Source organism: Cuculus canorus, chromosome 24, assembly GCF_017976375.1.
Source record: "Cuculus canorus isolate bCucCan1 chromosome 24, bCucCan1.pri, whole genome shotgun sequence".
In the NCBI taxonomy this organism is placed as follows: domain Eukaryota; kingdom Metazoa; phylum Chordata; class Aves; order Cuculiformes; family Cuculidae; genus Cuculus; species Cuculus canorus.
Window position 1 is genome coordinate 1,652,377 of NC_071424.1, and position 24,682 is coordinate 1,677,058.

General features: G+C 51.1%; 1 protein-coding gene across 4 annotated transcripts in view; it reads right to left on the reverse strand.

Annotated features, from left to right (window-relative positions):
• The window catches only part of PLXNA2 (plexin A2), a 409,422-nt gene that overhangs the window by 11,884 nt on the left and 372,856 nt on the right, over window positions 1–24,682 (reverse strand). For all 4 annotated transcript variants that reach the window (XM_054087653.1, XM_054087655.1, XM_054087654.1 and 1 more), the window contains 12 exons: window positions 21,847–22,014; window positions 20,434–20,527; window positions 18,054–18,293; window positions 17,331–17,474; window positions 15,928–16,162; window positions 14,893–15,035; window positions 13,231–13,499; window positions 8,721–8,787; window positions 7,794–7,940; window positions 7,171–7,330; window positions 6,540–6,643; window positions 2,176–2,275 (listed from right to left, as the gene is read on the reverse strand). In XM_054087653.1, the coding sequence (XP_053943628.1) occupies window positions 2,176–2,275; window positions 6,540–6,643; window positions 7,171–7,330; window positions 7,794–7,940; window positions 8,721–8,787; window positions 13,231–13,499; window positions 14,893–15,035; window positions 15,928–16,162; window positions 17,331–17,474; window positions 18,054–18,293; window positions 20,434–20,527; window positions 21,847–22,014 (1,871 nt within the window). The remainder of the gene's footprint in view (window positions 1–2,175; window positions 2,276–6,539; window positions 6,644–7,170; window positions 7,331–7,793; window positions 7,941–8,720; window positions 8,788–13,230; window positions 13,500–14,892; window positions 15,036–15,927; window positions 16,163–17,330; window positions 17,475–18,053; window positions 18,294–20,433; window positions 20,528–21,846; window positions 22,015–24,682) is intronic.

Sequence of the window (24,682 nt, forward strand, 5' to 3'; positions counted from 1 at the left end):
GCATAAAGAAATGTAACGCTACCAAGCAGCAAAGCTCGGTGTTTGCCAAGGATACGTGTTGGGTCTTCACCGAACAGAGCCCCTCAGACTTAAACCTTTCTGTTTTCACACTCAGACTTGGGACTTTTCTGCTCCACTCATATCCTTTATGGTGTGAAGTCAGTAACACAGGTCCACACAACGTCCACTCTGCCTCCTCCCTGGCAGGTAAGGGCGAGCTCAAAGGGGACCAGAGAGAGGTTTTTCCTTTAATTACTCCGAAAGCACAGAGGCACACGAGATGTATTTAACTTCCCAAAGAATGTGCCTCCCTGGGTAGGTGTCTTCAAGCCAAGATATAGGGCTGAGTAGCACAACCATGCCTTCCCGGGTTTTATCCTCCCCTAAAATCCTTTGTTCTCTGGGAATCTCATGCACTCTCTCAAGTTTAGACTCCAGTTCCCTGCTCCCCCTTCTTGTCGAGACTAAGGGGATCAATCATAAATCAGCCAAGAGAAATCCGCAAGTCATTACCAAAGTAGCTAGATTTTCATCCCTGATTAAGACTTAGATAAATGAGTTCTCCAACTGATACAATTAAGGAGACAGACAGGGGGGCAGCTAGGGAAGCATCCAGTAATTCTATTTTTAAGCATAGCTCTGTACTGATATATAACGGGGGAAGTAAATAAGGATCTCATTTAAATTCCATCTGTACAATTCAAAGTATTAATCTGAACATGAGCAATGAGAGTTCATGCCGGTAGTTTGCAAAAGCTTTTCCATCTGACATAGATCAACGAGCTCCGAGGACTCTGGTTGTGTCACCAAGCCTCGGTTTTCCCATCACCTGAAGTATGTGAAGCGCTGGGCACTCGAGAAGGCTACACCTGAAGGGGAGAAACACCTTTCCTCCTGGCTTTTGCCTAAAGATTCCTCTGGGGATGGCTCCTGAGAACCTTTGCTTGAGAAAAAACCCACATTATTCTGGGAGCTATAAACAAAAGAAGGGAAGGGGTTTGTCAGGAGACCTCTTGTTTGTAAAACACTCCGTAAAAGGAAAGATAATGAAAGATCAGCACAGCAGAGATTTTGCCACTGCTGCCTTTTATGGAAGTATATCATTCCTGTTATTGTGGATTTAGTGCTCTAAGCACACCTGGCACCTCGCAGACTAATTTACTCCGGCTGCAGCATCTTCAGGGACCCTCTGGAAAGCGCCGAGCCCTGCTATTATGCAAATGATGAATTCCCAGGTGTCCACATCCGAGCATGCGGGGTTAAGATTGCTGTTACCCACTTCTGACCCATTAGCTAAGAATTCAGGATCCTCCACTTAGAGAAGGAAGAGATGAAGGAATCAAGCTTTTCCCTGCTTACGTGCGAGGGACACTGAGCTGCTTTCCTGCAGCGGGAACCCCCCGGGTGCTCTGCAGCATCCATCCCCCCTGAGCCAAAAGCCTTTCCCTTGGCTTTTCCGAGACTCATGTTTCCAAAGGCTGCTCATGTGCCTGGCATTTCCTTTTCCTCTTCTCAGCTTCTCTGGTCTTTGCGCTCTTCTGCTTATAGATGGAAAAGCCTTTGCAAAAAGAAAGGAGTAGCTAAGGACATTTTTCAGTTTGGCACATGGATGTGCTTTTGTTTTGGCTCATGGGAAGTGATTCTTTGGAGGAAGCTTCCTCCCAGTGCCGAAAGGGGCTCCAGGAAAGCCAGGGAGGGGCTCTGGATCTCGGAGGACAGGGAGAGGATAAGGGGGAATGGTTTTCAGCTGAAAGAGGAGAGACTGAGATGAGATCTTGGGAAGAAATGTTTTGCTGTGAGGGCGGGGAGGCCCTGGCCCAGGTTGCCCAGAGCAGTGGTGGCTGCCCCATCCCTGGAGGGGTTCCAGGCCAGGTTGGATGGGGGTTGGAGCCCCTGATCCAGTGAGAGGTGTCCCTGCCCATGGCAGGGGTGGAACTGGATGGGCTTTGAGGTCCCTTCCAACTCACACCATTCCACGGTCCCATAAGCTGCTGCTTTTCTCCCACCTAATTCCCTTAAAGTGTTGCCTTCCTGCCCCATGAGGAGATTCCCATTTCAAGCTGTGAGACGCGCTGGTGTCCCACCTCGCTCCAGGCTGGCTCAAGAGCAGCAGGAGCAATGTCCAACCCCTCCCTGAAAGCCATCATCTCCCAAACCTTTAACTCCGCTCCTCACCGTATCGACTAATCGACGTCCGGGATATACTGGCAGAGGCAGGGATATTGTAGGAGGAGGTCTGCTTGGGAACGAGAGCCACAACGGAGCGATCCGATACCTGGGGAGGCAAAGGTAGATCAGTGAGATCCAGCAGGCCAGCCCTTGGGAAAACATGTTCCTGGTCTCGTTGAGCTTCGTGCTGGTCGGCAGCAGCTCTACAGCTGAAGCAAAGGAGTGATAAATCAAAAGACACATAGAAGATGTTTTTGGTCGTTCTGATTTAAGATTACGTTTTATCCAATAAAAATGAGAACCTCAAGAATTGTTGTGATCCAATTAAAGTAACAATGCAGAGGGAATAAACCAGCTATAATAACGTTCTGGACCATAAAACATTCCTATTAAACCATTTTTTATTTTAGCAATTTTTATGAACTTTAAGAGTTTGATTTACAGCTGAGCGAGTCATAAAGCCATCTTTCAGGGTATTAAATTGTCGGTCCCTCTCCTGCACCAGAGAAGGAATTAAAGGCTGGGAAGTTGAACTATAAATGTACATTAGTGCTAACAAGATTTTGTTATAGCAGATTTTAGTAGCCATGTTTAATTTTATCCTCCCTATAAATCTAGGAGTCACTGGAAGTTTTGTAACTTATTTCCCTTAATTAAGAACCTGCGGGTTTCCAGGGAACGGGCCTGAGTGGCTTTTAATTTTGAAGTCGTGGTCTGTGGTGCTGCACGGCAAGGGAGCAGCGAGCGCAGCGACTGCATCGTACAGACCTGCAGATTAACAAATTATTCAGAGGAGCTGCGGACCAGAAATGCCTTTTTGTGCTGGAGAAATTGCTTTTGGGGCTCAATCCTCCGGTATTTGCCAGGAGCCCTGTGAGGAACTCGCCGCTGTCCCCATGCACAGGGATGCTAAAGGGCAGAGCTCGGATTTGCTCCATCTCCCCACGCTGTCAGCAGAAGGTGTGTTTGTCCAACGTCTGTCACCACGAGGTGACCCTGCACACAGCTATCGCTGCTCTCTCCGAGGCTTTGGGTTCCATTCAGATCATAGAATCATGGAATGGTTTGGGTTGGAAGGGACCATGAAGATCTTCCAGCCTAACCTCATTGCAGTGGCACCTTCAAGCAGATCAGGTTGCTCAAAGCCCCATCTAACCTGACTTTGGAATGTTTCCAAGGATGGGGCATCCATGACTTCTCTGGGCAATCTGGGCCAGTGCCTCACCACCTTCAGCGTAAAAAACGATGAAAGGTTTCATCCTTTTCATCATGAAAGGCAAGATATTATTGTTAGTGATAGTGGAAACAACAGTCACTTGTGTTTCACAGCACTAAAGCGAGATATTGCTGAGCAAAACACCTCCAACCCCTCTGTTATTTCTTCTTCTGCTCCTGCCTCCCTTCATCTAATCTACAAAGTCAATGGAAGGAAGGATCAGCACTGATATGATTTTCTGAGGCTGTCATTAGCTGCCACTTCGGTTCAATGTCACTTGGGAGAAACCTGAGCGTGCCAGCAGCCCAGGGTGTTCCCGCGGAGGCAGGAGCTCCCCGGAACCATCTCCACCAGGGCTGTGGTGGAGAGAGAGGCATTCAAAATTCCACACACGGAGAGCACTCTCACTCTCTAAATTTTGGGTCGAATGGCTCTTGTCAGCTAAAAAACACCCGCACACAAACAAGCATCAGACGTAACACACATCCGTTTCCCATCTCGCTCCGCCGTTGCCACGCTCCCATAAAACCCCAGAGACGCCTGCGAAGCTGCCTGGCTGGTTTACAACTTTATAAATATTCCAGTTCTCCTATGAGCTGGAAACGTGCTGCACAAAGCCCCCTGAAGGGAAGAAACCCAGAAGCTGGCGCAGGGGGAGCAGCGAAGCCCCGACAAAACCACTGCGTTTGGGAGGATCTGGTGAGGATGCCGGCTCCACGGCCACACCACCCAGGTCTCATTTTCCACCCAAATCTTCCCTCTCTGCTTCTAATTTGTCATTTAAACTAGTTTCCTCCCCTCTGTGCCTTTCCAGGCTCCCGGCGGCTGACAGGCATCCATGCTCTGCTGCCTCTGCCTTAACCCTGCGTAAGCCACCGTAAATCATTTGATATTAAACTCAGTGTTTCATTTTTCTTGAGTAGAAAACACGCAGGGCGAGACTCTCCCATGGAGTTTAATAGGCGTGAAAGCAAAACGATACCGCACAGCTGTAATACAATTCCTTACAACACAGTCTAAAAGCTCCAGAGAATTTAACAAAGAATTGCACCTATTTAACCTATAAATCTATTTTTATAAATGAAGAAATGAGCAGCAGGCACACACTTCTCTCTATAATTCTGTAAAGCGGTTCAAAAGATATTATAGAATGATGAATATTTCTTTTTAAATCAAATCTGGCTTTTGCATGTGAAGGCTTCCCATTATAAAAACACGTTTTATCAGTTGATGCAGATATAGACTGTACTTCTGTCATCCGAAAACAAATGGAATAGTGTCAAAACCCAGCAGCCAGGTGTGGAGCCAAGAAGCTCTTGGAATTAAATAACCTCCCTTTGCAGAGCCTCCCATCCCCACCCCGGAGCATGGGGAGGTGAAGGGGGCTGGTGTGGCCCCTGGCAGGTGTTGCAGCCCAGGAGCTGCAGGGAATGGGGCTGAGGAGTAAATGCACCCTAGAAATTAGGAGCTGCAGCAAGAAATGTCTTCCTGTGAGGATGGAAAGGCCCTGGATGAGGTTGCCCAGAGCAGCGGTGGCTGCCCCATCCCTGGAGGGGTTCCAGGCCAGGTTGGATGGGGCTTGGAGCCCCTGAGCCAGTGGGAGGTGTCCCTGCCCATGGCAGGGGGTGGAACTGGATGGGCTTTGAGGTCCCTTCCAACCCAAACCACTCCATGATTCTGTAAATTTGCTTATTTTAAGAGTAAATTTGTGGCTCAAGTTTTCCCCCAGGCACTAAAATGGAACAACGCGCCCCCACCCCTACACCACACACATCAGGCAAACACGGCTGTCACTTGTGGCTTCCTTAAGATGACTTTTAAAGATCAAGGCATATTAAAAGTCCCGCTGCTACCCTGCCTGTTGGTTAATCCTTCGCAACTGGCAGGTAAAACAGCTTTCAGAAACAATGGAATTCATCCGCACGTCTCTGATGACATTTTACAGTAATCGGTGTTTAAACCCTTTGGGCTGCTTGGAAAAGTTGACCCTCGAGGCGCTTTTTTTCCTTGCATTTTGCATATTGATGCCGTTCTCTCTGCCGCGCTCCCTGATTATACGGCTCCTGTCAATCCTGGCTCACGTTCAACTTACACAGCATGAGTCACGCTGATGGACTCGAGATGGTGTATAAACAGGGAGAGATGCCAGATTAAATACTAAACACTTCTGTGTAGGTAGTGATGGACAGTAGTAGGTTACAGGTCCCAATTAATGCAGTTATCCTCTGCTGCAGACAGGCTTGGAGTAAAAGCCTTGGATTCTCTTTAATCAAACCTTCCTCAGCTCCATCTTTACCTCTCTTTTTCCATCTTTGCCACATTGTAAGAAGCCCTTTCCAACACACCCATGCAGGGCAGCCTGGCACGGAAGCTGCAAAAGCTAAACATGGCAAAGTCTCTAGGTCACCTCATCCACCCTAGCTGATGCACAGCAGAGCATCTTCACTGTCCAACCGGTTTTAGATGACTTCAATGGCAAAATGCTTCTTACTTGGCTTTGAAAACTACATCAGGGACATAGGAGGTTTGATGTTACTCTGTCAAGAAATAGCCCCTCGTATTCACCCTTTCTTGACCTGGCCTCATCCCGCACCTCCCCGCAGCACTCTCTTGAGCTTTCCATGTGACAACATTTAAAGTATTTGCTGTTTCCCTTCTTCACTCCTTGCAAGATGCTCAAGAGTTCACATGTAGGAAGATCATGAGTATGAGAGACGAGCTGCCGCTGCAGCCTGGTGCTTTGGCCCAGATCTCCCGAGCTTGCAAGGAACGCAGAGCCTTCTCTTCCTTCCCTGCTTCACTCCTGGTTGTCTCAGACTCCCACGCAGTGACCTGAGCTCTGCGGACCATCCCTCCCTTGGTCTCACGTTTCTGGCAGCAGCGGCTCAGCCCTCTCCACCTCTCCCTCTATCTCACTAGCACGGCTGGTGGTTTTAATTTAGCCAATTTTCAACTCCGCTGGTTTCTTTAAGATCCACGTCAAGGTTGCTTTCCCATCTAATGCGCAAGCACATTGAACCCTTCTGCTTCATCATACAAATGTGACCTCCCTGTCTGTCTTGGTAGATGAGATACTTGGGAATTCAATTTCTGCTTTGCTTTTCTGCCCTCCTGGCAGCTTTCTGGGAGCTCTCTGCTGAGGCTGCTTCCTTACCTGATAATGCATCAAGGTGTTCAAGCGCTTCCAGTCTCCTTCGATCTTGGTGGTGATGTCTTCATCCTGCAGGACCACGCGTGCAATCCGGCCCTGCCGCCACTCTGCCGGAGAGGCAAAACCAGGCAGATGGTTAGAGGGAAATGGCACTCACAGCCTCTACCTGGCCCGAATAACCACTGGACAGATGATCCCGTAGAAAAGTCCACCTCCCAGGGAAGAGGCACCCAGAGAAAGCTAAATACTGCTCTTAAATCTTACAACTGCACGGAAGGTCCCGCTGACAGCACTGTGCAGCATTTCCATTACCACACAGAGGGTTCTGCAGTGTTTAGTTAAACTAAGGCGCAGGAACTTCCCAGCCCCTCCTCCAACCCCAACCCCATCTGAGAGAGGCTTTGCTCAGCAGAGCACAAGAGTAAACAACTCCTGAAGCCTCCACGATCAATGGACAATTAGCTGATCCCACAGAGCTCAAAACCTATCCAGCAGGAGCAGCGCCGATGCTTTTTAGGGGCAGAAATGTGTGCGTTATGTAGGCTGACCTCTAGTTTTCAAGCTCTGCAAGACCCACTGAGAATCACTGATAACAAAACCCTCTCTGATCTTCCCCAGGTAGAGAAGCTCCTACCCAAATCCATGTCAACAGCTCTTGGTCTTTGAGAATATGGGACGTTTTTGTACACAGCATCGAGGATCTTCTCTTTGACTTGAGTGATGGTGTCACAGTTGAGCACCTTCACGGGGATCTCTGGACTGTTCTCATTATCCGGGTTCACGCAGTTTAGGATCTGGAAGGGAAAGAGAATCACATGCTGTTCTTAAGGGCTTCAGACAAGCATCCAGGAGAAACAAATCCGTCACAACAACACACTCTCATAATAAAACCCCACTGCTTCCCTACTTGCATCATTGCTGTTGCATGTGGGACATCTTTCAAACAACTATTAAGGTAGCAGTCTGGGATGTCCATTTTCATTTGCTGGAGGGAGGGCAATGCTCAGTGCACAGGTAGATAAAACACATCCCTCAAACCCTGCCTTTCCAAACCTTATCTCAAGCTATTTGTACCTGGAAATTAGGGACGCACGTGGTTTGGGCATGGGTCTACCAGCGTGATGTTTTATTGGCATCACTGGCAACCGTTATGCTTTGCAGTAGTGTCCTAATCACCAGCCTAAACGTCAGAACCGCTCACAGCCAAGTCGGGAGGACAGAGGTGATGCAATGACAGCTCTGACAGCGATCACTCACCAGAGTTTTGTACTCAATTTGCTGCCGGATCAGCTTGTCCTCACTGAGGGAGTAACGGGCTTCTCCCGTGATGGCATCAATCGGACCTTTCTCCATTTGTTGCTTGATGGCACAGTAGAGCATGAAGAGTGGCTCTCCAGCACATTCCTACACAACGAGACAGACAGCAAAACTAACACAGAGGTGAAGGTGCATCTCCTCCAGGGCCACCGGCCTGCAGACAGACTTTGCACACGATTCGTTTCAGCAGAGCTGTAGCCCCACTGCCTCAATCCTCAGCACATGTGCAAGCCAGGCTCAGCCCCCGGCAGCTCCTGCAGAGGACATCCAAAACCGTGAGCTCTGTTGCTTGACGGGTGTGTTGTCTTTGGCTTGGTAAATCTCTACTGAATCTACATGGCTGTAAAAAAGGAATTTGAGATATTGAATTCACTCTTCCCTCCCATGAAGCAAATTCTGTGGGGCTTTAAAGTTGAAAAACGCAGAAGCCCAGGCTTGGAGATGTAAGTGAGAATTGTCTCCAAGTACTAAAGAGGTGCAAGCACTCGAGAGGGGGATAGTTTGGAGTGCTCTGGAGAATACAGCTAGGTGAAACAAGGCAAAACCAAAGCCAAGACACAGTTAAACTAAAGAGTGGAAAACCTCCCAAGCAGAGCCTCTAAACAGCACTCGAGGGAAGCAACAGAACCTCCATTACATGTGAGTTACACCCGGCAACCCGAGGGTTGAGCCGCGCGGAGCACATCCCACGGAGCAGCAGAACCAGGTGGAGGCATCTCCAAGCAAATCCCCCCCCTCCCGGCTCTTGGTCCCACATCATCTGTCTTGGAGCCCGACTGAAGAGTTCCCAGCCCCGATTCACCCTGGGGATGGGTGGGGGGAGAGGCAGCAAAGCGGCAGCGGGGACTCAGCTCCATCCCTCCTTACCTTGAGGAACTTGTGGAGGAGGAAGGCAAACCAGTTCGTCAGCATCTTCTCAGCCACCGACTCGGTCCTAGGGAAGCCAGGAGGACACACACATTACATTCAAGACCAAATCAGGCATGAGAGGCCCCAAATCAACCTGGGTGGCACCACAGAAGGGGAAACTGAGCTGCTAAGTCAGGATTACACTGAGCAACAAACTGGTTTATGTGCTGCATGGGACCTCGTGGCCTCAGATGTGCAAAAAGCATCTCTCTAAGGGATGTAGAAGACACCAGATGTGCACCCCGCCACAGCTCCTGTGGAGCTCTGAACCAGGACCATGGCCCCGGAGCAGGTAGGCAGCAGGATGCGACCAGCACCATCCTCCCCACCGCCTCTCCTCCCTGAGCTGACAGCATCTCACCCAGCTGACAGCCCTGATGGCGCTGGTGACAGGGAGCCCGGTGACACTCAGCTCCTCGCACGTGGTGCAAATTACAGCCTGGCGCAGTAAATCACTGGGATTTGTGCGGCTGCTGGCAATCAGGGACCGAAGAGCGACAATGGCAGGGAAATTGCAGCTTTCTCCCAGGTCCCACCCAGCATCCTCTCCCCACATTGTGCCCAAGATTATCTCTAATTTAAATACAATGGTTCCTAATGATAGTTTTTAATGCTGGCTCTGCAGGACCAGGAGACCTTCCTTAAAGGCTCACAATCCCTCTTCCCAGGCCAGGGTGTCTCACCGCCCACACCTGAGCCACGCAGAGCAGGCAGGGCTGTGCTGGGGAAGCTGCAAACATCCCCCTGCGGCACAACCAGCCTTCTCCTCACTCTACACGTGATACCAGAATCCAGTCCAAAGTTCAACAAGCGAAGAAGGGTGGATCCAACACCTTGTCCTCCCTTTCCTTTAGGGATTGGGTCCCCTTCTGCCTTCACCATGAGCTTGCAGTGAGGCAGCAGATCCACCAGGTCTGGGCACCTCTCTGCGCTGTCATCCCTTTGGCCAACATCTCCTGGTGTCATGGAATTAGGGACTGCCTCTTAATATCATAGAATCGCAGAGTGGTTTGGGCTGGAAGGGACCTCAAAGCCCATCCAGTCCCACCCCCTGCCATGGGCAGGGACACCTCCCTCTGGATCAGGGGCTCCAAGCCCCATCCAACCTGGCCTGGAACCCCTCCAGGGATGGGGCAGCCACCACTGCTCTGGGCAACCTGGGCCAGGGCCTCCCCACCTGAACAGCAAAACATTTCTTCCCAAGATCTCATCTCAATCTCCCCTCTTTCAGCTGAAAACTGTTTCCCCTCATCCTATCCCTGCTCTCCCTGATCCAGAGCCCCTCCCCAGCTTTCCTGGAGCCCTTTCCAGTACTGGAAGCTGCTTTAAGATTTCCCCGCAGCCTTCTCTTCTCCAGGCTAAAATATGTATTTATACAGCATCCCGCATGTTTGAAAACTCTGACATTTAATGAAAAACACACCCTGTAGAAGCAACAGGGTTTCATCACAAAGTCAAGCACAGCAAGAATAAATGGGAGCCACAGATTTCAGCAAACAAAAAACTGACGCCAGTCAGCAAACGGACCCGGGGTCACATTATCCATCATCTCTCAGGATCACAATATCTGCCAGGAATTTGTGAAAATGTCTGCAGATCCCTAAAGAATTTCAGCCTGAATTGATTAACTGCCTAAAAATTCATCCTGCAAATTGACACGCATATTGTTCTCCTCTTTAAAATATTTCAGTCACCCAATTAGGGAGGAGAAGAGCTGACACTGCTGCGCCGGCGAGCCAGGGCAGGCAGAGAGGCAGGGACACAACCTAAAGACTAGGTGAAAACCTTGGAAAACGATGCATTAAGGGCTTCGGGGTGAATAGTAATTTAATAATCTATTTTGTTAACAGGTTATTAAATTAAAAATCGGTTATATTGATAAATTAAGCATAAATTAATTGATAAATTAAGCATCTTGATTAGCCCTAGTGAAGTCATGCTGTGTTCAGTCCTTGTTGGCTGCTCATGCCCTGACACTGGCACCAGCACCCGGATAAAAACAACTGAAATATGGAGTCATGGAGAAGGTGGGACATATAATATGGGATGAGGGTATCGGATATTGCCCATGCCTAGCCATTCCCTTTTATTTCTTTATCAGAAATACAAGATCAGCTGAACGAAACAGGGAAAAGAAACACTTTCATAGAATCACTGAATGGTTTGGGTTGGAAAGGACCTCAAAGCCCATCCAGTTCCAACCCCGCAGGGACACCTCCCGCTGGCTCAGGGGCTCCAAGCCCCATCCAACCTGGCCTTGGACACATCCAGGGATGGGGCAGCCACCACTGCTCTGGGCAGTGCCCTGTTCCAGGGCCTCCCCACCTGAACAGCAAAACATTTCTCCCTAAGATCTCATCTCTATCTCCCCTCGTTCAGCCAAAAACCTTTGGAGTACCTCCATCAAATCCTGTTTCTCCTGAATCTCACTCTCATCCCAACACAGAGTGACATCATAAGATACTCGCAGAGCATCACACCCAGGGATGGCCAACGGTTACGTTCTTCATCGCTGTCTGACACTGGCAGAGGACAAGGGCTGCTGATCACCTTCCTCACTGCTGGGTGCAGCCACGGGAGCACCGTAGGCTCCTTGCTAACAAATCTGCACTACAAGACTGTCCCTGGCCTCCACTTCCATGGAAAGCCCTTGGAATGGACCAGGTAGGCCATCCTTTAACCCCATCCTGCTGCCCCGGGGTCTGACCTCTCTTCCTCTCTGCTGCCCACAGCGACAGCTGCTGCAGGGCTTTGTGCTGCCCCTTGGCAGGCGTCGCTGGGCTGGTATCGGAAACGCGGCTACGGATCTTTCTCTGAAAATCAAAAATGAGCTCTTGAAGATTAACACAACAGGGGAGAATCCCTACACTCTGAGAAAATCCTTCTCGTATTGACCATGTAACAAGGGCAAAGCACGATGCAGGAATGACTTTCCAAAGGAGCCTGACGCCAGCAACCAGCGCCTTGGCCGCTCCTCCGGCTTTCTGAGGCACTGGGAATAAACCAAAACTAAACAAAAAATTGCTGAGAGAACTCAAAAAATAAATATGTATGTTATTAATTTTCCCTGCTATACGTAGGTCTCCAGACTGCTGTGTGCTGCTCTCCGTGCCAGGAACCAGAGCAGCTCTTTGATTTAATGTCAACTTTTCTGCTGCCTCCCGTGAGGGGTACTTCGTGGAAGAAAAAGAGATGGGAAAGCGAGGAAGAAAGAGAGAAAGAACTGAGCGCCAATTATCAACTGCTGCCACCAGAGAGCTCAAAAAAATAAAACAAGAAAACTATCTCACTCTTTGGCTGATCATTCCTTATTAAGTCACAGCAAGATGTTCCAGCCTGGGTTGTTTTATGCACCGACACCACCGGGAGCTGGGATGGGAGCTCCAGCCGTAAGTGTAACGGGGCTTGGGATGGGACAAGGGAAAACGGTTTTCATAGAATCAAAGCATCATAGAATAGTTTGCATCGGAAGGGACCTTAAATCCCTTCCAGTCCCACCCCTGCCATGGGCAGGGACACCTCCCACTGGCTCAGGGGCTCCAAACTCCATCCAACCTGGCCTGGAACCCCTCCAGGGATGGGGCAGTACCACTGCTGCTCTGGGCAACCTGTTCCAGGGCCTCCCCACCCTCACTGTAATGAATTTTTAAATTAAAAGAGGGGAGATTCAGGCTAGATAGAGCGGGAAAAGGTTTTTACAGTAAGGGTGGTGAAGCACGAGCAACAGGTTGCCCAGAGAGGTGGTGGGTGCCTCATCCCTGGAAACACTCAAGGTCAGGTTTCCCTCGAAATGGCTAAACTGGGGCAGGACAGTCGGCCTCAACGCTGCCGGGCTGCCCGTGGCCTTGTCTTTTCGCTGGGTGCCGTGGAGAGAAGTGGGCACAGCTCTGATCGCCAGCCGTGTGTATTTTGGAGCACAGCGAAAAGTCATTATTGATGGCTGAGGCAGAAGACGCCTTCCCAGCGAGTCGTCAAACCACGGGGGAAATTAAGACGGCTCCCTTTTCTGAGAAGAGTTATTGCCTCTGCAAACACGGCCAGATTTAAAGCAATTTCCTGTCAAGGATATTCATTATGGCTGGAGGAATCCCTGAAATTTTCCTAGAGCTGTGAAATCCTCCCCGTCACCCACCCGCCTCAGCCAGATGAGGCCACCGCGTTCCTGCCACTGGCTGAGACCGGGCTCTGCAGCACAGCCAGGACCCAAAGGGACACAGATGGAGGCAGCTCGTGACACAGAGGAATCGTGGATCCAACTTAAGACCCTCTTCAACCATCTGCGAAATCACAAAGTAGCCTTAACGCTGTGTCCCAGAGTCTGGTGAAGAATGGATGGGTCAAAGTCCCCCATGGAAAGCAGCATTTTCCTTCTGACACCCCTTCGGTCCTGCAGAGCCCCTGGATGCCACCAGCAGTGTGGCCACACCAGCACTGACCTGCCTGCAGTCTCACCCTCTCCCTGCATTACCTGCGCAGCAGCAGTTTGGGGTGGTTCTTGTTTTCCAGGTTCTTCTCGATGAGGTCAGAGAGCAGCTGCTTCAGCACGTCCGTAGCGTACTCCAGCTTGCCTTGCAGACCCGTCATGATGAGCGAGGCCACGTTGCCGCGATCGCGCATGGAGAAGCTGCGCTGCATCTCCAGCGTTCGGATGAAGGTCAGCAGGAAGACTTTGTTGTTGATCAGCTGAGCAAAGAGCTTCAAGGCCTTCTCCACGCTCTGCTGCCCGTTCCCTTGGACCTGTGGTGGAGAAGAGCACACCCATCGGCCAACGAATGGGAGAATAAGGGACCAGAGAGCAGTGACCAGCGCATCACTGAAGGTGACGGTTTAACCCTGGGTGCACAAGCCAGCACCCTGTCTTTCAGGGTCTCAGCACCCCTAAACATGGGCTTTGGCCTGACCTGAACAAACATCACCCTTTTGGGTGACAGCTCACCTTAATCATTAATCATCGCTCCAATCTGCACTCTCTGCATGCCATAAAGCTGCTGCTTGGAGGCTAATGGCCCTATAAATGACACACAATTTTGCTCATTCTGCACAAAAAGTGACACTCTTGCAAGTAAATTAAATAATAATTTAGACTATTCCTTTATTATGGGACAAGTGTAAAAAATTAATTGAGGTTTTCAGCCAGTTGCAAGATTCCAGTGATTTATTACAAGTGAAAATGATGAACTACATTAAAGCAACTCTGTACCAAACATCTTGGAGACTTACATATTGGTTTTACTAACGTTACATAATTAAGCGACTGTGTAATTGGCAACACATTTATCACTTCTGCAATTCTGTTCTTCATGAGTAGAACAAATAAAAAGCATTCAGAGTTGTTTGCTGGAGTATCGGCTTGTTTGGCAATTTAAATGGTGAACGTAACGCACCGGACTGGAAAATTCAGGCCATGGAAACGGGCTGGGAGAGGCTGGATTAAAGCCTGCTGGGTTTCACCAGTACCACAGTAACAACACAGTGCTGGTGGCCCACTGGAAAGGAATCTAATTTGATGCAATCTAATTTTGTCCATCACTACAAGAAGGTCATCGAGACGCTGGAGTGTGTCCAGAGAAGGGCAACAAAGCTGGGGAAGGGTTTAGAGCACAAGTCTTGCGAGGAGCGGTTTATGTTACCAATTTTTCTAAATCCTCTATGAATATCTGATTTAGTTCTTCCCGTGCCCTAGCGTTACACCGGGCAGGTGATGGTGCTTGCTCAGGTCCAGCCATGCCCGGCCACAGCGCTTGCCCTCCTGTGGACACGCCATGGAACAGCAGCAGGGTGCTCCAGGCAGGATGCTCCAGGCCAACAGCCTTCTCCGGCACCCTAGTTGAGGAGGACTTTAAGAGAACACCGAAAACTTACCTGGCAAGCTCTCCTGCTGGCCTATAGCCACGTAAAACCCCGCGAAATAAAGCTAAAGCGACTCCATGGAGAAGAAACAGAGGGGAATCCAGCAGTGTGTGATGGAGATAGAACACTAGCTGCTCGGTTTAAATGGGCTCAGCCTACAAACCTCGATGCCTCTAATCAGATCGGGTGTGGAAGGCATAAAGGTGCTTCAGAGATTCACAGTGGCTTCCCTGAGGGTGCATGGAAGCTTCAAGAGGCTGGAGCACAGCCTGTTCCTTACCTCCAGCTCCCGCAGGACAGGGTGGTCCTCGATGCCGGGGAAGAGGACCCTCATGGCATACGTCCGATAGTCGAGGTACGGGATCCCAGAGCGATCCAGGTCACTCGTTAATTCATTGATGTCCGTCTGCAGCTCTGCAAAAGCTGTTTGGGGAGAGCAGAGAAATATGGGTGAGCTCTGGGAGCCGAGGCTGCGCGCAGAGGCTTCGGGAAGGGCTGTCTCTCTGCTCTCCTTGTGGGCACAGCAGCAACGGTAACAGGGCCAGCTCAGCACACCCATTCAGAGGAGCTGCTGCCGTGGAGCTCAGACAGACCCTTTCCAGTACAGAAAGGGGTCCCAGGAAAGCTGGGGAGGGGCCGATCCAGTGGGAGGTGTCCCTGTCCATGGCAGAGGGGTGAAACAGGACGGGCTTTGAGGTCCCTTCCAACCCAAACCATTCTATGCTATGATAAAATACTCTTTGTTCAGCCTTGCAAGGAACCAGCCTCATGTATATCAAAACCCTCAAGCGACATGTCTATCTATTCCAAATAATACCCAATATTTCCCAGAAGCCAATGCTTAAGGAGCTTCTTCCTCTCCCTCAGACCTAAGGCTCACACCATACAGACTCAATGAGGGACTGGACGAGTTTTCCAGCTGTCCTGCCTTCCATCTGGGAAACACACTGCTTCCAGAGGGCCCAAACCTCCTCTGTTCCCATCTCTGTGCCTTTAGAAAGCCCTTTACTAGAGGCCATTAGACGAGGGGCCATACTGTGCTGGGCACCCTGGGGCTCGCACCGTCCTCCAACGCGATCCAAGCATGTCACTTAAGCAGGATCAAGCTCTAATCCTATTCTCTGCACATTAGAGCCGTGTCTGCTGCTGACACACTTGTTGCTGCCCACTCTCGCGCATCGGGGCAGGCGTGTGAAGCTCATGGGGGCAGGCACCCTGCTGCAAAACCTGGGGGACTGGGGTGCTCTGGCGGGTTAGCTGGGGACCGGAGCACGGGGTCACAGCACGCAGAGAGCCTGGTCCAGGCAGTACTGACCCTCCTTGCACTCCAGGGCCACTCGGGACTCCAGGTTGTCCATCTGCATCTGCAGCCTCTTGAGGGTCAGGTCATTCTCTCGGGACTTGCGCTTGTAGGCGATGAGGACGATGATAACGATGATGAGAAGCAGGCTGCCCCCGGCCGCGATGCTGACGATGGCTGGCAAGGTGAGGAGGCTATCGGAGATGATGCTCACTGAACCAGGGGAGAAGATGATACCACCAACACGCACCTGCAAAGCACAGCAGAGGTAACCAACAGCTTCTGGTGAGGGGGTCAAGCCTGTCCCAAAGTCCCATCCTTCCCAGCCAGGGTTTGCTCTGCACGGGCTGCGCAGACCCCTAAGGAAGATAAACCCAATTGCCTCTGTTTCAGCCAGGACTACAGCAGCTCTGATCGCCTTCAAACACAGAGGGTGCAGCTTGTGTGAATGCTGTGAGGCTTCAAATCATGATAAATGTACCAGCCCTCCACTATCTGGGCTTTGTTCCTATTATCTGATGGCTCCATTTGACTTTCATTTTATAAGCTTTCAACTCCCTTTTGTAAACCATGAACATTAGCAACCCAGTGATAATTTCACCGACAAGAGGCCAGAGCAACTGGGAAGAGAGAACAGAGAAGGGAGGAGAAAGCCCCATGTGGAAGCCAGAGAGCAAACACGGTGGAGGTTAATGCTGGTGTGGGCTTTTCTTGGGTGCCCTGACCACAGCTGCAAACAGCTCTCAGCCAGTTTGTCCTTCTGTGAATCACACTGTGATAATCTGAAAATGTTTTGGATGCTAAACGTAAAGGGAAATAAATCACAATTACACTCCCATTTGGGCTCTACTCAAGCACTTCGGCAACTGCGTGCTTGGTCTGCGAGCAGATCAGAGGAAGCAGCAATGCCCAAAACCAAAGCAGAGAGAGACACCAACTGTTATCCTGGATAAGGCTGTTGATCCAACCAGTCCAATGCTCAGATGTCCCTGGATGCTTCTGCTCCAGGAAAAAGCAAAACCTCGCCACCCACTTAGCAGATCAGGACTGCCTGCAAGGATGGGTAAAACCCCTTGCTATCCCACGGGAGGGAGAACAGCCCAATGAAAATGGTCTCACCTATGGAAGGAAGAGCAGGTGGCACCAGAGGAAGGATGGTACCGGGTGCTGAAGGCACTACCAGAAAGATCTGGTCCTTCTAGAAGACCTAGACTCTTAGGACATGGGGAGTTTCAAGGAAGGAATAAGTTTCTCCATGCTAATCCACATCAATATTTCAAACTCAGCCACGAAAATCTAAAATCCTACCCATCCTTGGACAAGAAATTGCACTCAATGTCTGAGAGAGTCAGGGAGATGGAGGAAGAGAAGGAAGGATGGGAGGGAAGGGGTGCTGACAGAAGTGTTTGGTCCCTCACCATCACTTTGTGCTGTCCGGTGAGATTTGGTGGCTCACACAGCAGTTGGGTCTCGGAGACAGTGACGGCACAGGGCGTTTCTCCAATCAGCACAGTGTAGTTGAGCTTTGCTCCTCCAGGAGCAGGTGGGCACAGGTTTCTGCCCTAGGGACAAAGGCAGAGAAGACTGTACAAAGATGTAGTGCATTTCTCCAGTTTTCATAGAATCGTTAGGTTGGAAAAGACCTCCAGGCTCATCCAGTCCAACTGTTGGCCCGGCCTCACTGTGGCTACTAAACCATGCCCCAAAGTGCCACATCTGCATGGTCTTTGAACTCCAGCAGGGATGGAGACTCTGACACTGCCCTGAGCGGCCTCTGCCAGGGTTTCACCACTCTTTCAGTAAAGAAATTTTCCCCCATATCCAAACTAAACCTCCTCTGGTGCAACTTGAGGCCATTTCCTCCCATCCTATCCTTTGTTACTTGGGAGCAGAGCTCAGCACCCACCTCACCACAACCTCCTTTCAGGAGCTGCAGAGCACGATGAGGTCACCCCTCAGCCTCCTCTTCTCCAGGCTCAACAGCCCCAGGGCCCTTGTTTGCTCCTTATAAGACTTCATCTCATTCCCAGCTTGGGCAAACGATGGACTAGCATCCAACATACCCCATTCTCCAAAGGGGGTATAAAACTGCTCCCTCTGGGATGTTTTTGCCTCGTCTCACCAGGTAAGGGTCCCCTTACCTTCAGGATGATGGGTGACCCCGGCTTCTGCTCCAGCACCCCGGTCGGGCTCAGAAGTTCAAACGTTGGGTTGGGGTAGTATATAAACTTGGTGTCGTTGTAGACCAGCAGGGACTGCACGTTGTTAAAGATAAACCCAAACTCATCCGGCCGCTCAACGGCATCCAAGCCGGGCCGGTACTCGGCGGTGAGCGGAGGTGCCAGGCAGGCCAGCGCCGTGGCGTTCACCGCCTTGCACACCTGTAGGGAAAGTGATGCTTTGAGAGAAGGCAGGGAAAAACCTCACCCTGATCTGCACCAGGATGTTCAAATTCAGCTAGAAATATTTATAATCCAGGTTTGACGCCTTACGGTCACAGTTTGGGGGAATTGGCCTCCCTTCAGCCAGCTCAGGGATGGAACGTGAGCTTCAAAATGAGCAGTGTTTTAGAGGAGCCAGAGACTTGCGCAGCGGATCGCTCGGCCTTCTTTCTTTCCTTTCTTCTTTCCCATTGCAGCCTCTTTGGGTACACTGGCTTTGAAACAGCCCCCCAGCGAATACCCACTCCAAACTGGTGATTAGAGGCAATTCCCTGATGCCAGCGAGGGAAAGGAGCGATCGGCCGATACTCGTGGCCTGGAGGGAACGTGAAGGTCATCTCCTGCCGGGCTGAGGACACCCACGGCTCCTCCAGGCCTGGAAGCAGGGAGCTGGCTGATTTATGAGACTCTTTGCCTTCTGAAACAGCGAGAGCCCAACCGTTTGGCCTCCCTCCACAAGTGGAAAATTTAATTTCACTCAATTTTGTGTCTTCGGAATTATTTTGGTAGCGCTATAACTGTAAGTGCTAACAACAAAATTAGATGCCTTTTTAAAAAGAGCTCAGAGAAAAAAGGTCTTCAGAGAGGGAAAGAAGAAAAGGAATAGGGAAAGATCACTAAGTGATTTGCCCTTTTGGAGATAATCCAGATTCAGTCAGAAAGATCACTGCATAGAAACAATATTCTTCAGTTTTACTTGGTCAAAATAATTTCTATTGGTCCTGGAGGTACAATTCTTACTTGTAGCACACAAGAACATCGTTTAATTCCCATTTAGCTCAGGATTCATTGCAGTTTCTCACTCTCGGACTGAAAAAATACAGCTAGGGGAGGGAGGTGGCTCTCCAGATCAACTCCAAACTCTGCTACCAAGGTGACAGGAGGGAAGAGGCATAAAAATAACACCCAGCTTCACCAAAATACCCAGAGCCCCATGCCCAGCATCCTTCGCGTGGTGAGATGGGTGCAGGGAAGCAGCACCTGGCTTTACTGTGGGGATTAAGCTGCAAAAGAGGCCTCAAATGTTCTTGTTCAGAAGCATTTTCCCCTCTCTCCTTCCCTCCCCAGGCTGGGACAGCCTCGCTGAGCCTCGAGCCGCGGCAGTAGGAGGTTTATTTATAGAGAGGCAGCTAGGGAGAGACTAGTTAAACATAGCAGCCTCAGCGCTGGCAGGTCCCAGTGCTGCAAAAGCTCCAGGCTTTTCTAGAAACAGGAGGACTAAAATGGGAAGCATGGAGAAGCTGGGGAAGATGGGGACAGCTACGCTTGGACTTCCCATCATAATGTGCCTGTAGAGCTGAGCTACATCCAGGGAAAGGGAAGGATGCTAAGAAGAGGAGAGCGCTCAGGGGCTCCAACAGGAGGAATTTCAGGAGTGAAACAAGTTTCTCTGACCCAAGGCAGAATTTGAGGTGATAGAGATAAAATGGAGTCGTCTATTTCCAGCTTTAAAAACTCCTCGGCAGTTACTGTGCTGCTGAGGAAGTAATTTGTGTGTGACAGAATGATTTGGGTCCACAGCCACCTCAAAGCCCGTCCAGCTCCCATGGGCAGGGACACCTCCCACTGGCTCAGGGGCTCCAAGCCCCATCCAACCTGGCCTGGAACCCCTCCAGGGATGGGGCAGCCACCACTGCTCTGGGCAACCTGGGCCAGGGCCTCTCCACCCGCACAGGAGAACATTTCTCCCTCAGATCTCATCTCAATCTCCCCTCTTTCAGCTGAAAACCAATCCCCCTTGTCCTGTCCCTGCCCTCCCTGATCCAGAGCACCTCCCGAAGCTTTCCTGGAGCCCCTTTCAGCCCTGGAAGCTGCTCTAAGGTCTCCCTGCAGCCTTCTCCAGGCTGAACAAGCCTCACTCTCCCAACCTGTCAAGGTGTCAGTGTCCTTCTTTGCTGCTGACGGTCTGCGTAAGCCTAAGGAAATACCTTCTTTTCAGCAGCTTGTGCCATGGCAAGTCCCACCACGAGAGAGCACCAGCACCAGTAACGGGACACTGGGATGGAAGGACCCACCATGTGGCAGCGCACAGGGATGCTCCCAGCCCAGCAGCAGAACCTCACTGACAGCAGCTACTTACATTGACAAACTCCTTGCCATTGTACTTGACGCGGATCCTCGGCTCCTGGATGACATCCAGGTTGGAGCCGGTGATGGTCAGAGGTGTGTATCCGCTGTGGAGAAGCGGGAGACACCTGATTAATGAATTGGGCAGGAGAGACTGGGGCTCTGTGGAGAGATTGTGCTTGACAACAAGGATGCTCGTTGATCTCAGGAAGATGTTTTCTGCAGACACTTCAGGCACCAGGCAACAGCGTGGATTAATATCCTCTCCCTGAGTCGCTGGGGAGCGGTGTCTCACAAGTTACATCCTCTACTCTCTACAAGATTCCCTATTCTCTCTGCACCCTCTCCCACCTCACAGCACGGCAGAGCAGCAGGATGAGAAATGGGACCAAAGGAATCAACTGAGTTGAGACTAAACGCGTAAGACAATAAATTAGTCACAGTGTTAAATGATTTACACAGCGGTGTTTTTAAGGAACAGGATGAATGGTACGTGCAGTGAAGGAACTGACGTGTGCTTGCATCTGGCCTGCAGACGCAGCAAGTTGTCACACAGAGGTGGGGAGGGACGAAGAAGAACACCCGCTGCCATCAGGGCCAGGGAGGACATAACCCCCCAGGCTCCAGTACCCACATTCTCCTACAGCCAATGCCTCTGAGCAAAGTCTTTCACTCTTGGCTTCTTCTTTCATGTGTTAATTGGAGCAGCAGAGCCCAGATTCACCCCAGCCTGCAGCGCCTCGGCAGTAGAGCCCAGCTGTGCCCTTCCCACCACCCCTCTGAGCAGCCCTGACCAGCCCATCGCACCCAACACCAGATGCGATCTTCCATTTGGCCTCAAAGCAAACACCTCACAGAGCCTGCTGCAAGACATTTGCTTCTTTTATGGGCAATATTAAAAGGAATAAATGGAATGAGAGAGGAATAGCTGTGTTACAGCCCTTGGAAGCACAACCATTAAAGTAATACCAGCGGGTGACTGCGTCCCAGGGTTTTTAGCATCACGGCCATCCCACCCCTAGCAGTCAATCTGGGAGGAACAGTATATTTTGATTAGCATCAGCTTTTTCCTTTCTCTGTGGTTGCTGGTTTTGTTTTATTCCAGGACTACAAGAAGCAGCCTTTAATGAGCGATTGTGCACTTCTTCAGCAGACGGCAGTGATCTCAGGGCTTTACTCGTGCTCCCAGGATCCCAGTGCCGACTGCTGCTGCTGTAATTGCCTTAGTAATTGCAACTAGTAAATCTGGACCTGATTTTTGGTAAACACAAACATCACAGAGGCCCAGCACTGACAAATCTGAGGTGGTGGGGTGGGATGTATGCTTCCAAATATTCTCTCTTTCTCTCTCACTGAGTGTACGCTGAGAGAGAAGATCCAACGCAGGCAAGCTGGCTCCTCGCCTGCTATCAGACCCTTGTGTTACCTGGCGATGCTCCACTCGGGTTCGATGTGTTGCACCTTCGGGTCATCGATGTACTCAAACAGCAAAGTCTGCTCGAGCTGAGCCCGGTCGACGCTGACAGAGACGTGAACAGCCCCCAGGCCATGGGCTGATGGGGCCGACACACAGACAATCTCGTTCATGGATCGCCTGCGCGAGAGAGAAGCCAGAGCAACGTTAGAGGGTGGGTGCGGCATGGAGGCAGAACCCATCCCTTTGTCCTGGTGCTGCCCTGCAGTGGGGCAGCTCACGACAAGGCAGAGCCCTCAGTCAGCCCTGGGCTCCAAGACCTGGAAAATGAACGAGCTCCTGCGGGCTTCACCGGCACCGCAGCGAGGAAGCGGAGCTCTGCAAGGGAAAGGACTCTGCCTGCCCACCAAGAGAGAAGTGCAGGCTCCCTGAAATTACTCTTTGTGCCAACCTGCAGCCTCTCGCACCCCTCTGTGAACCCGTTGCCTTCTGTTGGGCGTGTGAAAACAGATGGCTGCTTTTTAAAAGGGATGCATAAGCTCATTCAAAAGCCAAATTCTTTCCCTCCCCACCCCATTGCACACACGGACCCTTGTGAGAAGCATAAAGGAGCCCACAAAGCTCCTGCCTGGGAAGGGCGATGCCATCGCCACCACTGCTCCTGGCTTTGTCTGCCCGTCAGAGCAGGGGTGACCTCGGCCTCGGCGCGGGCTGGCCGGACACAACAGACCATCTGCTTCCCTCGGAGCCCCGGAGAAGGTCGAGGTGGCAGGGTAGCAAGGCGCTGCCAAAGCACAAAGGCGCTGGTGGGTGGATGGCGAAGAGGAATGAGGTGCAGGCAGCGCTGCTGCTGGGACAGAGATGGGAGGACCCGCACAGCTCTGCAGTGAGCTGAGATATTGTTCCTGCATAAGTGCTGGAGGTGCATCCCTGAAAGGCTGTGGGTCATCCCACCTTCCCAAACCTGCCCCCAGCTCACTGAGAAGGCTGTGCTGTTTCCAAGGCTTATTTAGTTTTGGTGTCTCATAGAGGAGATGCAGGAAGCTCTTCCTGTTCAGGTGGGGAGGCCCTGGCCCAGGTTGCCCAGAGCAGGGGTGGCTGCCCCATCCCTGGAGGGGTTCCAGGCCAGGTTGGATGGGGCTCGGAGCCCCTGAGCCAGTGGGAGGTGTCCCTGCCCATGGCAAGGGATTGTAACTGGATGGGCTTTAAGGTCCCTTCCAATCCAAACCATTCCATGATTCATGAAAATACCTGAAACAAATTGGAGTTGACGGCTTCTATTGAGGTAATTACACGTCTTCTCCTTCCCACTCTTCTCCTCCTCCCCTTCTCATGTTATTCTCACTCTCCACCTAGGTTTAATTTACCCACGAAGGCATCCATGTGCAAAAAGGACATTTCTCCGCCCTCCCCGCTGTGTCTCAGAGCGTTCCCGTGCACGCCCGTGCCCGCTGCCCTCCCGCGCCGGCGCAGCCGCTCGGCCCCGACAGAGTCCACCGCGCCTGCTTAGCACTGGCGTGAGATCCAGAGTGACGCATCGCTGCTGGCAGAGCCGCTCGCAGCTCTCTGTGATCAGTTAATTAGCTTTCCGTGCTATTATTATGTCGTCATGGTGAATCTACCCACTCCTCCGATCAGAGAGGGGAGAATGGGGGAAGCTGTAATTAGAGTGAATCTCATTAGAAACCGCTTCATCTAATCAGGCTCCCCCACACCCTCGAGTACAATTGAAGTTCACTGCCTCAAAACAGTCGAAGCACAACAAAGTGCACAGCGTGACCCCGCGTGACGGGTGCTGCCATTCAGACACCGCCGTTTGCTTTGTTTAAGTTTCTGCTTGCCTGCTGTAATTAGAACATACAGAGAATTCCAAGCTCGTCCAGGTTTTGCAGGTCAGTATCTGCAGGTTGCCTGAATATCATCATCTATTGAAGGGATTCTATTACAGGGCCAATGCTGCGCTCAGGCCAGCTTGCTTCTGCTGGTGGTAACGCCGTTATCCGTGTGCATCTTGGGATGCAATCTGGCACCTTTGCTTTGGATACGCGAAGCGATGTTGATGGATCAGTTATAGTGCGTAGCACTCCGAGAGTTCACCTGCACTTGAAAGACCTTCAGTGTGTCTTAGACATTAGGAAGAAATTCTTCACAGTGCGGGTGGGGAGCCCCTGGCCCAGGTTGCCCAGAGCAGTGGTGGCTGCCCCATCCCTGGAGGGGTTCCAGGCCAGGTTGGATGGGGCTTGGAGCCCCTGAGCCAGTGGGAGGTGTCCCTGCCCATGGCAGGGGGTGGAACTTTTGAGGTCCCTTCCAACCCAAACTATTCCATCATTCTATGTCCAGACCTCCTGAAGCCCCATTCTAGGATAGACTTGGAATAAGCACTGCCAATATCCCACCACGCTCCCACATCTCAGCGCCCACAGCTCCTGTATCAGACAACCTCTCAGACAAGAAATTCACCTCCAGGGCTCTTTACATTCCCAGAAACGTCCTTGGTTCCTCCTGGGAAGCCTGAGTGAGGATCTGACAGGCAGAATCCCTTTGCACACCACACCGCTTCGCTCAGGTTCCCGTGCAGGCAGCGCCCACGCTATGAAACGCTGCTTCGGGGCACGGCTGTGCGTTTGGTACGGGGCACGGATGTGTACATGATGCACACAGATGTATACCGCATGTATCTTTTTTTAACTAAGCCCCAAGAAAACCCATTAAACCCTGCAAATGTCAACTCTTGTGTTTACTCTGCTGGGTAGAAAGCAAATTTGCCATAGAAATCTCAAAGGAAATTTATGGCTGTGTAGGTTTCTCAGCAGAAGGTGTGCGCAGATCCCTGCTTTGCTCTGCCACG